Genomic DNA, 15,160 nt, shown 5'->3' with positions numbered 1-15,160 from the left:
GGGCTTATGTGATGTGTGGTGCGCGACACGGTGCGGTGTTCGGGACCGTCGAGAGCAGACGACGCGGAGTGCACGCGCGCCGAGCTGGAAGGAGGAAAAACGACGACGCCGAAGAGCGCCCGGCACGTGAACGCGCGGCGCAGGAAGAGAACAAAAGGAAAAAAGCAACCAATTAGAAAAGACCACGGGGCGTCGGGCAGCCAATCAGTAAATGCCAAATCGGCCAGACCACGACAAAAAGCGTGGTGCGCTGGCAGAACGGGGGCGACACGCAAGAGGACACGCAGGGAGACGCCGGGGAGACGCCAGGAGAGTCCCAGGAAACGACGGCAGGAGGAGGTCAACCACCGGAGCGGGCGTTGAAGACGGGCCATCGGGTTCCGGACCCGAGCCCACCAGGACTTCACCCGCCCGGGGCCTCCTGCCAACCTGTTCCTGTGCGTCGCCCGTCTACCTGAGCGTGCCGTCGGCTCCTCAAGGCCGGTGAGCTTCTGCGCCAGTGGGCAGGACGAGAACAGTCGGGCTACGGGCCCGAGTTCTACGCCAGCTGCCCGGCCAGAACGCCGCCCCGTCTGCCGTGCCGCCTGCTGCCCGAGGCCGGCGTTCGAGCTTCCGTGCCCGTGGGCGAGAGGGGAGCAGTCGGGCTACGGGCCCGAGCTCTCTGCCCGGCCAGAACGCCGCCGCCGTCCACTCCTGCCACCCAGCCGCCAGCGTTACCTCGCCTCGCCAGAGCTGGCGCGCTCCCGGTACCCGGTCGGTCAGCCTACGCCGCAACCTTTGGTGAGACCGGCGCCACCCCTTCTGCCAGCTTGTCGCCGCGTTGCCGTGTCGAGACCGCGACGCGTCCCCGCCCTCGTGGCAAGCCCGAACTCGCACCCTCGCTAACCTCGTGCAAGCCCTATAAGAGCGTTCCTTACCGCAATGTTTTCTTGAGTGTGTAATTTAAGCATGTTTTCTGTTTCTTTTTATTTGCTTTATGCTTCTTTTGTGTGTGATTAAAAGTCTTTGTGTGTGTGTCCAAACCAACGGCTTCGTCCTCAATTGGGTTCTCGGAGGCTCCGCCTAAGAGAACCGCTAAAACATTGAGAACACGAACCTTTGCCCATAAGTGGGTCATCACAGTGGTTCATCCTCACGGGGGGAGCGGGGGGTGCTACATCAGACCCCAGTGGTGTCCCACAAGGATCGCTTTGAGGCCCTTTACATTTCCTCGTGTACAATAATGACGTTCGTCACTGTTTAACCGGTACTTCATCTATACTATATGCTGACGACACTACTATCTTTATCAATAGCAAATGCATAAATACTGTAATGAACCGATTAACTTCTGACCTAAACAATTTATGGGCGTGGTGCACAAGTAGTAAACTACAGATCCGTCGTTCTAAAACGCTCTTTTTGCTTTTTCATACACATAAATGTGTCATTGCGCCCGCTCCACCGTTCATCTTACAAACTCATGTTCTTTTACCTGAACGTGAAGTTGTGCTCGTTGGCATCAAACTAGAGCTCCTTTTTAAGTATAACTTGCACACTGACATGATCTCAAAAAAATATGTTTTAGAATAAGAGTACTAATTTTAAAGCGATAGCATTTTCCACAAAATATAAGAACTTCATTTTATTACGCATTTATACGTTGCCACTTAGAATACTGCATCTCAGTTTGGGGAGACACATACACCACGCACATGCCATATCTACAACATTTATAAAATCAAGCCTTCAGATCATCAATTTATCTAGTGACATGTCACATGCAGTACTATATTTCCCTTCCTTAAAAGTCCTACGATTACAATATGCGATCGAGCTCAAATTGGTTTTACTAATACGCTGCACGCTAAACAATGAAATCATTTATTGATACATCTATATATATGCTATTATCAGCATTAACAATATCAGACATTCCTCGCAAAACAATTTTTACTGCCTCGAATAAACAATACTTACGGAATGTTTACTGCCCTACTTACGGCCATTAAATACTGTAATAAACTACCACCCCATATCAGTGTTAATGTTCAAGAGAGATATGAAGACATATTAGGCGCACTCCTGCTTACACACTCATTACTACAAGCATACATTGTAGACAAATTTATTTCCTAGTTTTTATTGCCACTGTATTGGCCTAACGTATCGATTTTATTCTCTATCTCCCGTTATCTTCTTTTATTTGTGTCTTCTCAGAAATATTAGGTTTTCTGCTGGCTGTGTGTTTGCCTAATACATTAATTTTATTCTATATCTGCCATTGTCTTTAGCTTTTTTTGAAATTGTATATTTGTCGTTGCATAGCATATATTTGACCTGTACTTCGCATATTCTAAACGTATTTCTGTTTCTGATTATTGGCAACAATAACCTCGTATTTGAAATATGTCATTCATATGTTTCTTTAATGTGTCAACTACTAAATTTGTATTTACTGATACGCAGTATCTGTCTTTCTTTTGCTTGTGTTTGACTTAAACTTCAGTTATTGTAAGCACGTTTCTTGTATTTGATTATCTGCTTCATTGCCTTCGTGTAATCTGATGCCTGTCACTGCTATCTTGCCATAATGTATTAATTTCCATAGTGTTAATTTACTAATAGGTGGTCCGTCTGACCGTTATTGTTTTTAATGACTCCGGCACCTCCTTCTATACTAATAATGAATGATTAAATAAATGGCGAATTTATAGCTTGCTATTGACACGTGGACTTGGTTATCATCGTCACTACTGCTTATATCGTCACTAGTACGTGACACTATTTACCACTTCGTATATTTGCTTCGTATATTGAACGATGATGCACATGCTGGTTCAGAAGCTCACTTTGGTTGCAGCAAATCTGAGTACGGATTTGTTGGTTGAAGCAACATATTTGGAAGGTACACTGCAGAAGCCGGGAGAAGGGAGTGGTAGACAAACATGCAACGCTCTAGTCCGTGTGTTTGCGAATTGTCTCAGCATTTGGGCGCTTTTTTTCAAAGACTGTGCATTTCTTTCTTTCGGCACTTACATGGGCTAGTATAGCCACATTCTGCGAAGCTTCTCGCACGTTTCAGTGTTCGAAAAAAAAATATCACATGGGATGTCAATTAAAAGCGAGCAAAAGGTATGTGGGCACTGTGTTTCTTTATTTGTCCCCTAGAGGCGTCAGTAGTGAAGGTAAAAAGATGGATAGATGAAGGCAATGATCTCCATGCCAGAGAAAGAGGGAACAAAATTAAATTGTATTGTAGCGCATCCAAAAACTCCGGCACTGATATCAGGGCGGAATTCGTCATTCCATAATGCAGCACCAAAACCTCTCTTTTACAGAACGAGGCATGATTTTCATAAAAGACAGAGTACAGGAAAAGATGTCTGTGAAGCAGTGAGATCGCGAGCCAACGCGTGAAACATGTTTCTAGGTATCAATTCCCGAAACTTGCCGGTATTCCAGCTACTTTTCAGCGTCAGGGAACAAAAAGGCTGCTAGGCAACAATTCGAATTATAGCGCATTTGTGCAGCAAATTTCCCGTCTGCTATCTCGATGCCCGTATGATCGTTAGACGTTGTTAAAAGTTGATACGCCTTGCGAACTGAACGGCTAGAATTCGCAAATTGCAATAGGAACCATGAAAAACTAATTTGAAAGTTAATTAGTTGGTGATGCACTTCAATTTCTCGTTCAAGTAATGTTCACCGCTACATGTAATTCAGCTAATTTACTAGAGTTACGGTGTCTTCCGCAGACTATTATAAAAGTTCTATAAAGGATTCAAGAACACCTAATTTTGCCGATGATTTCCTTGGCTTAATTTTCTGGTGGGTTTATATTTTTATGACTAATAAATATGGAGCTCCTCGGTTTCTATTCTTCTCTCATTCATTCACCGCAAGGGTCTCGAATCTTGCACCTTTAATGTCATAGGTAAATACGAGGGTTTTTTCTGTTAAGAGTCTGCTCTCCTAAGTTGACGTATTACGCGGCGCCACCGGACAAAACTAATGATGTTCCACATCCGCCCACCATAGCTTTGAGTCGCGTTCGCTAACACTCCCAGTGCTTAAATCTAGTAAACATAAGATACCCAGTTTAGTGGACGGGTCGACGACCGTAGCCGTAGCACCACTCGTAGTGTAACGCAGGCGTATTACTAAGGCTGTGGATTCGGCTCTCACCAGCGCAAGTCATTTTTTCCTCTACTCTCATTTCCCACTTCCTCCTTATTTTCGTGAGTTTAATTTGGAGAACAGCTAACTTCCTTGGTGATTTTCTTGGCTTCATTGTATGTGGGCTTTCAATGATGACAACTAATAAAAATCGGGGCTCTCAGTTTTCCTTCTGCGCTCGTTCACACACACACGCGCGAATATATATATATATATATATATATATATATATATATATGTATATATATATATGAAGGTTTGTTTATGCATTGGAGCGCAAAAGTAATCGGAACACCAGTGCATTTCCTCGGACATTGTAAAAAAAATAATATCGCTCAACTAGAGCAGTTTAGAGAATTTGTTTCAAGTAGATGCCGCGCCGGCTGCAATTTGTAGAACAATGTACGTGCAGTAAAACATTTAAGTAAGTAGTTATTTAGGGCCTTTAGGTTAGTTATGTAATTAGTCTGGATTACTCGATGTAATGGCCGCCTGATTGACTAATTTATAGCAAGGATTAGAATTGTGCTCTCTGGCACAGGGGATATTAAACATGTTCGACATTCTATGCGAAACACCAGATATATATATATATATATATATATATATATATATATATATATATATATATATATATATATATATATACACTCCATTTTGAACTATCTCCCCAAACTCCATAATTTCTTAAAGGGCCCCTCACCAGGTCTGGTTATTTTGAGCTGACAATCGGAGAGCATACACTGTGCGTTAACCATCGTGTCTGCAAAGTATTACATCGCTGCGCGCCGCGGAAAGATCTGAAATTTCAATCCGAACTCCGTTTCCTTCTTCACTCGCGGCCGCCGCGCTCCAAGCGGGACGGTGACGTAATCTTGCCCCTGCGCCTACGTAATTGTGTCCGCAGTGTGACGTCGCTCGTGGCGACACGTGACTTCTAGAAATATTCAACACAACATCTGTTATCCGTGCGATCTGTTGCTTGAATTGACGAATCGAACTTTAGAGAAATAATAAAACGCACAAACGAAATATCTGCGTGTTTTTTGTTTTACTTCGCACAGAAGCAAGAGAGATAGATGTACTTCCGCTTCGTCTGCTTATTCCCACGGTCGTGCGGTCACGTGCGTAAGTACCAAAACTATGGCAATTTCTAACGTGTTCCAGCATGTGATTACGCACTGCGATCCGCTTGTTCTGTCTCAGTATTCGTGTAGCGCTGAATTTTACCGCTAGTCATGTTTCCTCGTGCACAACGCGCAAAATCGTGCGCTGCGCGAACGAGAAAGCTCGCGGGCGTTGCCGTCGGCGGAAGTGCGTAGCGCCGAAAAGAAAACGAGCAGCAAAAAAAAAAAAGAAGAAAATGAAGGCGGGGCCTGTGACGTATGCGTCGCGGGATCGTCGAGATCCGGTACGGGAGAACGCAGGGCAGGAATTTCACTTGCGTAGGCTAGACGGGACGAGTGGAGAGAGCGTCTTGCTTGGCTATGGAGCCCGCCTGCTGAAATCATGCGTTCGCGGCACACACATATTTCTATCTCGGTAATAATGAGTCAATTTGAAATTTTTTTCCGGCGGAACGCTCCCTAGAGGACACGTAACAATTTCCAGCGTATAACGAAAACTTTCTACGGGGCTTGGTGAGGGGCTCTTTAAGAGCCACTGAGCCAGGATGTTTAACTTCTTTGTATGTAACGCACGTTTCTATAAGGAATCGTATACTGTGTGCTTGGCCGCTGTGTAATATCCAAACAAATGCCGGGTGTTTCTTTCATGGTACATTGCAGATTTTCGCCCAACATACTCCTGTAATCACAGGTGGGGGTTAAACCGGAAGGGGGACTTTTTTTGTGTATGTAAATATCTTACTTGCAACAGTTTCCCGTATCCGATTAGCAACAGTGGTCAAGTCTTCTTTTTTGACTTCTTCTGTGACAACGATTGCAGCGGCAGGAGCTTCTCCGTATTCGGAGTGTGGAAGGCCTACAACAGACACCTCGGCGATCTCATTGGCGTGCTCGCGGAGCAGCAGATCTTCCAGTTCAGAAGGAACAACTTGGTCGTCCATGCACTTGATCATTTGCTTGAGGCGTTCGCAGAAGTACAAATGACCATCCTCGTCGTAGTATCCAGCGTCCCCTGCAGAGAGCGTACGAACAGTGTTAGCAGTACCTGAAGGATGATGGCAGAATGCAGGATATGTGTATACCCCAGGAGGCTAAGGGAGTTAGTTTTTCTTTTTTGTCCTCAGTAACGCAGCAGTCATTTCTGAAGTTTAGGAAGGAAACATACAAATTAATAAAGAGGCAAATACTCGTATGACCAGATAGTAAGATAGTGATAGGACATACAAGATAGTGATAGGACAGCTCCCGCTGATAGCGCTGTCTTAATCCTAGTTCGCTCTTATTGACATTTTAGCAAGACGTCCACATTTAAAATTGGTGCCTCCAACTAAACAGCTGTGAAAGGGTCCAAGAAATCACGACCTAGAGCCCATGTTCTTCTTGACAGCTTAGGAAGTCGTCACCATCGACCTTGTCGGCTCTCATACGCAGAATGTAGTCTACACCCGCTTGGCATCTTGCATTGTTTGCTGAATGTTTGTGTTGCCGAGTAGGTTGGCTGTAGAGACGCTCAGCTATTGCTAACCAATACTGGCAGTGGCAGACAAGAGCCTGACTTAAAAACAGTATCATTATCAGGTACTTTGATGGAAAAGGAGTTGTATATTTTAGTTAGTGCTACATACAGGGCTAACCGTACACCCAAAAGATGAATTATAACATTTGATGCATGTGTGCATAAATAATGTCACTGATTTTAAATGAGGAAAGTGCTCATGAAGCTGCCACTACAATTATTCCGAAATCGTTTGTTTTCCAGGCCACACATGCAGAAGCAACATCGGGGTATGGTCGAAATATGTGTCATACCACTGGGGTGCGCATAACACAGTGTAAAATGTTACCTATCTGTCTGAGATTCAAATTATAGAAATTCGTGGTGCAATTTTTTGATGTTTCCTATTAATGTCACACTTGGGTACGATGCTCTAAGGACTCTGTGTAGTTTTTGAGAAATAAAGGTAAATATTTCAATCGTTTTGTGGTTTTCACAGCTGTGCAACAGTCATTTACAGCGCCGTTGAGATCATTCTTCATCTAGATGACCTGAAGTACAACCATCGAGTCTGACTACAACCTGAATAGGCAACGTCCTTGCGTAGTGGAACAAGTATTGCCACACCCTCGGCAACCATCAGCCAGACCAGGCGTTTCTGTCAGTCAGATCAAGCAGTCCTCAGACAGTGCGCATACAGAACGTAGGTGACGCAGAAGTCTGCTTCTTCTTTGAAAGGCCCGTGTTTGTGTTCTTAGATATGAAGCCGGTAAGCCCAAGTCAAATACTCTAAAATGAGAGACTGCTTACTAATATTGCTAGAGCTTTTAAATGCAGCGGCAGTGCGAGTATGGTACTGGAAAAAAACTCGTGAAGGTTTAGAGCGCGTGTATAGTTTACCTAGGTGGGGAAACGCTAGGTAAAGGCACAAAGCTTATTCATAGCTGCATAAATATGTTGACGAGGCCTGCCATGCACATGCCGGTGAACGTTTTTAGGTGGCGTAGACTGATTCACTGATTCAATTGTCGCAACTGAGTCAGGAAAGCTTGAGAAATTTGAAGCAAGAAAGGTATGGCTCATACACGTACATTACATATTATTTCGACGCCTGCAAAGACTCACCAACGTAGCCGAAACACTTCTAGCTGTATTGCTTCTAACTTTTCGTTGCGACTACCCGATGATTAGAGCGCATTTAGACAGCTCCAATTTAACAAACCGCTACTTACCACCTAATTAAACCGTGGAACGGGCACTGAATGGTCACCAAAGCGCATGCCATCAATGTGCTGATGCACGCGCAGCTTATGTTACGAAAAAGCGGTGACGTAGTAAACATTGTGCCGTCTTATGGTCGTATGTAGTCCAGAGTAGTACTTGCCGAAAAATCACACTTATGCCTTGTCGAACCCCCTTTTGCGCCCTAACTTCGCATAAAGAATGCTAATTGTTGCTTCATTCTTGTGTGTACCCTACATAAGTTTTTTTTGTGAACTTCTAGCGTTAAGCAATGCTTACACAAGTGATCCTGAATGCCAACTGATGTTAGGTCCCTGCGAGACGATGGTTCTGGTGTCCAGGTACCCACAAGCCGATTAACGTTTTCCCTTATGTTTGACATTCCGATGTGCGTGTGAGGCTAGCCACTAGGATTTCAAGAAAGTTACCGAGAAACTCAGCGCCATTAGTTTAGCCGCGAAAGGGGGGTCCTTCATTACTCGAAATCTGCATGAAAAACAGAATGTGGCGACAATTCAGAAATATGTGATTGAAGTGGAAACGTTTACCCATTATACCCATTACTTTTAAACTGCCGATGATGGGTGAAACAGACAGTCGGAAATAATGAAGACAGTCATAAAAGTAGAACGTCTTGGCAGGACGTTAGCAGACTCTCAGTCAAGTGCCGCTTATAATATTGGCTTATATCGACGAGAACAGTTCAAGATAACAACGCTTACTATGCAGTTCAAATACATGGGATTAACAGTATAAGAAGTCCTGTTTCACATGGCCCGTAAAGCTGAAGCTTTTGTTCGCAGCCGAAGCAAATATTAAGAGAGCGGTGCTTGCGAAGCCGCCAATCGTATAAATGGGTAATGCTTACGTGGTAAAAAAGTTCAAATTAAAGATGTTTCCCATGCGGTTCACCGACGAAATGGACAATTTTGTATGTGGCACGAAAGTACTAAATAAGAGCTCTTCCTATTGGGCCCAAGAATATGCGGGCCGTAGTTCCAGCTTTAAAAAAAGTATGACAACCTCTGTTTTTACAAAGTAAAACAAATGCTACCAAGTACACAAGGGTTCGTACATAAGCACGCCTTGGTATTTCACAGATTTTGTGCACAACGTACAGCAGGATTTGTACCCAGGAGCGTCGTGTGGTAGGCGAGCACTCTAAACACCACACGAAAAACACGTATAGGCTTAAATTGAAATTTTCGTTGCCTCTTCGAATTTTCCACCTCTGCTTCTGCTAATGTCGGGCAGAGCGAGTCGCAGCTTTTTTAGTTACCACTTGCATGTAATCATTTATATTTTGCGAAACAAACAATAACAAAGGCGAAAACCCTGAGAAACTAAATCTGGCGGGAAATAGGGATGAAGGCGTGTTACGTGGGTTACGCTCTTTCTACAATTCGCGTCCTACAGCTACGACTCGATACCACGAACCAAACAGGCTTGTATATTTGCACACTTGTCTTGAAAATCCTACCTCTAAGCTACTCTTCTACAATAAATTGATGTTCAGCGTTTTTCACCGGTTTTCACCGTTTTCACCGTTTTTCAGCGCTTTTAAACTTCCTTCATAAATGGCAAAGCTACTGCTCAAGTAGTATGTGCAGAGTGCAGCCAATAAATTCTCTGATAAAGACTGAAGTTTTGGGGTGTCAGGCAGGATGTGAATGAATAAGCTGAAGTGCTGACGCTGGAACGACCACGACAGCACCACGGCGACGGGGGAACGAGTGTAAAAGATTGTATGGCTGAGATGACTCGTCATGACAGCATGACGTGAGTAGGGGGATAACACTGTAGTGATGACGATGCAAATACCACGAAAAGCTTGGGCTTAGAAGCCCAAGCTGGTCAAAGCCAAGCCCCACTGCTCATGAATTGCCAATCCCATTGATACGATCCAAAATCCGCGCACAAAATAATGTTGGCCAGAACGTTCACCACGCTGTTCCAAAATACTTCAAATATTGTGTCTCAGAAATCATCCTGAAAGCTCATTCGACAAGTTGTGCAGCGCGTTCTGGGCAAAACGACGAACTTTGTTGTCCCCCGGCACGTCACATACCTTGGCTACGAACAAGCAGTGCAGAAGCGCTACTTGACAAGGCAACTGGATATTTATTAATTTATTTATTTACAATTACCTCGAAGGCTTCTTGTAGGAGTATTATGTGAGGGGTACTAGACAATAATTTTTACAAGCGCACGAAAGGAAACAAAGGAAATTCAAGAACCAGGTATTATACAATGATAAAATCTAATAGATATGGTGTAACAATATAATATTAAAAAACTTAGTAGGTTTTATTCAAAATTGAGTGGGCCTACATGATTTCGCTCTAGAATTCCTCTATATATAACAGTCACATATATGTGTTCTTTATAATTTGACTTAAAGTTCGGAAGCATAGGTTGAATTTCGAATCTGTCCTGTCTTATTGGACCAGTCACCTAACTCAGGATTTAAGTAGGGTTGTGCGAATAGTACTTTTGACACGGAATTGAATACGAATGAAATAGAGAAAGAAGCGAATCGAATCAAATCCAGTACTTTTCAATTCATTTGTTATATTCACCAGCTGATCTTACCGTTAATATGCAACTGTCTTCACATCTTGGTATATTCGCAACTTTAGGAAGTTTCGGTCATCTCATTGTAGGTTATGAAGCATTGTTAATTAAAAGCATAAGTGGACATTGATGAGTTTACTGATGAGTTTATTTGCATAGTCTGTACTCACTGATGAGTCACTTTTCCTGTTCTACTACGAAGTTCCCCGTATTCTATATATCAACTATGGCCACAGGGATAAATTTGCTGCGCACTGTTGCTCCTGTGTTTTCAAGTAAGCAATTTCAAGTAACCCAAAACTATTCAAAGACTACGTGTTTTTCATTATTAGGGGATAATACGATTCGAATACCAACTCTAATATGGCACTGTTCAATTCGTTATTGCGAAATATCAAATATTCGCGCACCCCTGGATTTCACAATGTGGGCGAATATTGTGACAACAACCCAAACCACCACATTGTGAGTGAATGTACACGCTTGCGCAGTGAAAAGAAAATTTAAAGCACCTTCTAACCACCATTTCAAGTTTTTATCGAAGTGCACACACACACAGACACACACGCACAAACACACGTATATATATATATATATATATATATATATATATATATATATATATATATATATATATATATATATATATATACATATATATATATATACATATATGTGTGTGTGTGTCTGTGTGCGTGTGTGCATACAGGCTGTTTCAGTGAACAGTTTCAGAAATCGTTAAAGGTTGCCTGTGACAGATATCAGAATTCTATTCGCTGGTCTACTCGAAGCAGCGGACAATACATGCGCGAAAAATATAGATGCAAAAGTGACTATTTAATAATAACTCAGTTGTTAAGTTCTTAACTAATTACATTATGGCCCATATTGCAATTTACAAATTACAGGCGTGGAGTTCGGTAGGCGGATCCACTTGGAACTTATTTTCAAGATGACACCAGTTTCGAGATTAAATTCTTGATCTTTGCTGAGAAATGCATTGACGTTCCAGGTTATTTGTTGACAGAACGTCGTTTCATGCACTGAAGCACTCAAGTAACTGGAACGCAAATGCATTTCTCCACACAGCTCACTGTGGTATAAAGTATGTAAGCAGGGATAACGTGCCTCAGAAGAGCTGGCCCTTATTCCTGTTTACAAACTTTATACCACAGTGTGCTATTCCATCTGTAAGCCCCTTTCTTGATTTTGGACTTCTGCACAGTTCAGGAATTTATGTCTCGCTACCGGTGACACCCTGGGAATTCGTTACAAGTGGATCCGCCTTGCGAACTACACTGCTAGAATTTGTACATTGCAATATGGGCCATTCGATAATTAGTTCGAAAGATAATGAGTGAATTCTAGTTAATTAGTGAATGTTGCATTTTAATTATTTGTGCAAGTAGCATCCGCCGCTTCCCCTAGACCAGCTCATGAACTATAATTGAGCTATCTGCCACAGGCAACCTTTCAAAAATTTCCAGTGGTCGCTGAAACACCGTCTATGTACATGCGCCATTGCATTTCTAGGTTCTTTTTGGCATTTATAGGTTATGCGAAGGAGCGTATGCGACTGGACTGGTTTATGTCAGCTATCGACGCTGGAATGCCTAGATTGTATTTTTTTCTTTGCTGCATGATGAATCAAACTAAAACTGCGACTTCACAAAAACGTTAAAACAAAATGAAATTTTACCTTGGATCAAAACGTGCTTTAGAGAACTTTTCGAAAAACATTCAAACCGCTGGCATCACATGGAGCTTCTTTAAAAGCACCATCAAAGTAACAGCATCAGATGTTTTCATGACTGCTGCGTTGAGAGTGTGGCGTGCAGCGGAGCTAGATGAAAGCCAACCATGTTCATGCACAATGTTCGTCCCTCGTAAAGGCGGCATCACATCGCCACATTTCCAATCACCACTCGAGCAGATTGAATTTCACTGCATGCTACGCTGTGAAGCGCAGAAAAAAGCAATTCGAGTTACTATGCCAAAAAAAACAGCGGTGTTGATATTACTCTTCACCTGATTTGCACCATCCTTCTTCGTCAAATAGCTCGGCGGATTCTTTGGGTCGCTTGTAGTATCCCCTCACCATCGACAACGTCCGGAAGCAGATCTCCCCTAGCTGATGTGGACCAAGCTTTTCGCGTGTACGCACGTCCACCACCTAGGAATAAAAGCAGAGCACTGTTGACTGCTATATGTGAGAGAAGGTACTTTTAGGCATGATACTGTATTTACTTTGAGACTACTTTGAAATCATAAAAAGGTGAGGTCCTATGAGAAATAAACAGAAATGCCTTTCAAGTTTCTTGTTTTTTTCTAGTCGCATGAAGGTGCAGTATACATAACTGATCAGTAATATTTAGCATTCCTAAAAAGTCATAGAGTTTGCTACGATGCACGAAGTGTTGAGCGCACAGTTTAGAGTCAATGCGCTTCTTTCCTACTGCAATGAAATCTCTTTAGAAAGGTTTACAAAGCCACATACAGGCTTTCAATACGTGCTTGCAGCAAATCAGGAATACTCAGACATCTCCTCGTGTATTTTTTAGTACCTAACTAGTCTACGCATATCACAGTAGCCACCCCTTTCTTTAACAAAATGAGCACTCAGGAGCAAGTGCACTCACGTGTTCCACTACTCAATACTGCTAACATATCAAGCTATCGTACATACTAGTCTTGATCGCATTCATAAAATGACTAAGCAGCATTATTTAGCAGTTGAATGGTGTTGTGGAGGCGTGCCATGTGGTGCTTGCACCGTCACTGCGTTTTAAGATATCAATAAAACTTTCTATCTACTAGGCATATTTACCCACAGACATGTTCTAGAAGAACGTAACACAGCCGGCTTCCAGGTCACATTCGCAAAGTGCTTAGCGCAAAACATTTGGAGCATTTGTGAACGAGAACACAGTACTCCACCTCTTTTAAATGCGTAAGCATTTCTATGCCTACCCAACGAGAAAACCCGTCCGTCCGTCCGTCACGTAAAATGAGATCGCCTTTAAGATAGGGATCACGCGTTCGCTTCTGCGAGAGTCAAGCGGCAAGAAAACAGTCAGGCGGCAAGAAACGGCGCACAATGTCCCCATCGCAGATTGCCTTCCATATAGGGCCCCCGTAGTCGTACCATACACATCCGCCTAAGCGGCAAGAATACAGTGAACAGCCACCACTGGAGTACGCTTTGTCATGGTAGTTAATGGTGCTGCACGGATGAACAAGACGCTAAAGAGCGAGAATGGCTAATATTGGTGGGAACGTCATTAGCGCGCCTGGCTTCACAACCTGCAGTAGTTTGCTTGTGTCATCAATTCACCTTGCGCCGCCCTCCACATTAGTTCTTGATGCCGCGGCGCGGTCGTTTATACTGGCCGGAGCAAGTTTCATAACATTGCTAATGACACCGCGCTGCCTGCAGATGAGCAAGTGGCACAACGCCTACGTATACATACATATCTCCCACAGGAACGTCTGCATGGTTTTTTTCGTTACTTTTTTCTACCGGTGGCACAGCGGCTTCATGTGGTATCAGGAATCTAAAGCATACTGTACCTTAACTGTGACTCCTGTCGATGGTACTCCAATATCTTTGCTATCCAGGCACTCGCTAGTGTTCGATTGATTCGTGACACCGCCACAGGACTCCGTCATGCCATAGCCCCTCGACAACTGCTCGAGACTACCGAAGGCCTCGCGGGCTGCTTCTGCTACGGATGGCGGGAGCACGCTGCCACCTGTGCCGATAGTCCGCAAGCTGGGTAACCTGCGTCCCGTGCGGCACAGCTCGCGTACCACAGCTTGCAGCTGGGATGGGAACAGCACGGCCATCGTCACCTGCCGGTGAGTTCGTACAGTGATAAATGTCGACAAAGCACACGCTGCGACTATATCACATAATTTACGTGCCATCATTTCAATGTAATTTCACACATTACTTGGACCACACCAAACTGCATTGTTGAAGTGCGCTAGCTGTTACACACGGAAACTAAGCATTGAGTAGGACTAAACAAGCAAGAACAAAATTTACACGGAGCTGCCCGTCAACTAACAATTATGGTGTGGTGCGCCCAGGTTCTGAAACCACATGTAGGAAAGAAGACAAGAGGAAGAGAATTGCAACAACGTGATTACATGCGATTTCATGTTACGTACTACCATACATCCTCACGCGTGGACATCCGTATGAAAATTTTCGTTATTTAAATTGGTTAAGTGAACATGTGCTCGCGAACTCTGTCCCAATTTTAACCCGCCATTTCCTATAGTTCACACATCTTGCGCATGATCTGGTTTGCATGCTTCCATAGAAACACTCTATCTTTCAGACTTTGAGAGAATCCGCATTCTTTGCTGTGGGTTTCAGTTCCTGAGGAATTTTGAACGTCTCATCAGCCGTTGGTTAATGCAGCGACCGGTTTGTCCAATTTAGCATCGGCCTCATGACAGAAGGATGTCATGGACGGCTGTAAGACGTCGCAGAGATACCGTGACCTTGCATGAGAAGTTGAATAGGATGTTTTTCGCGAGACGCAAACTCGCATGA

General features: G+C 43.6%; 1 protein-coding gene across 5 annotated transcripts in view; it reads right to left on the bottom strand.

Annotated features, from left to right (window-relative positions):
* LOC142579985 (luciferin 4-monooxygenase-like) overlaps nt 1-15,160 on the bottom strand; it is a 122,877-nt gene that overhangs the window by 14,437 nt on the left and 93,280 nt on the right. For all 5 annotated transcript variants that reach the window (XM_075690687.1, XM_075690692.1, XM_075690690.1 and 2 more), the window contains 3 exons: nt 14,167-14,448; nt 12,625-12,769; nt 6,028-6,297 (listed from right to left, as the gene is read on the bottom strand). In XM_075690687.1, coding sequence (XP_075546802.1) covers nt 6,028-6,297; nt 12,625-12,769; nt 14,167-14,448 — 697 coding nt within the window. The remainder of the gene's footprint in view (nt 1-6,027; nt 6,298-12,624; nt 12,770-14,166; nt 14,449-15,160) is intronic.

This window comes from Dermacentor variabilis, chromosome 4, assembly GCF_050947875.1.
Source record: "Dermacentor variabilis isolate Ectoservices chromosome 4, ASM5094787v1, whole genome shotgun sequence".
Taxonomy (NCBI): domain Eukaryota; kingdom Metazoa; phylum Arthropoda; class Arachnida; order Ixodida; family Ixodidae; genus Dermacentor; species Dermacentor variabilis.
This window is presented reverse-complemented; position numbering and strand designations above follow the sequence as displayed.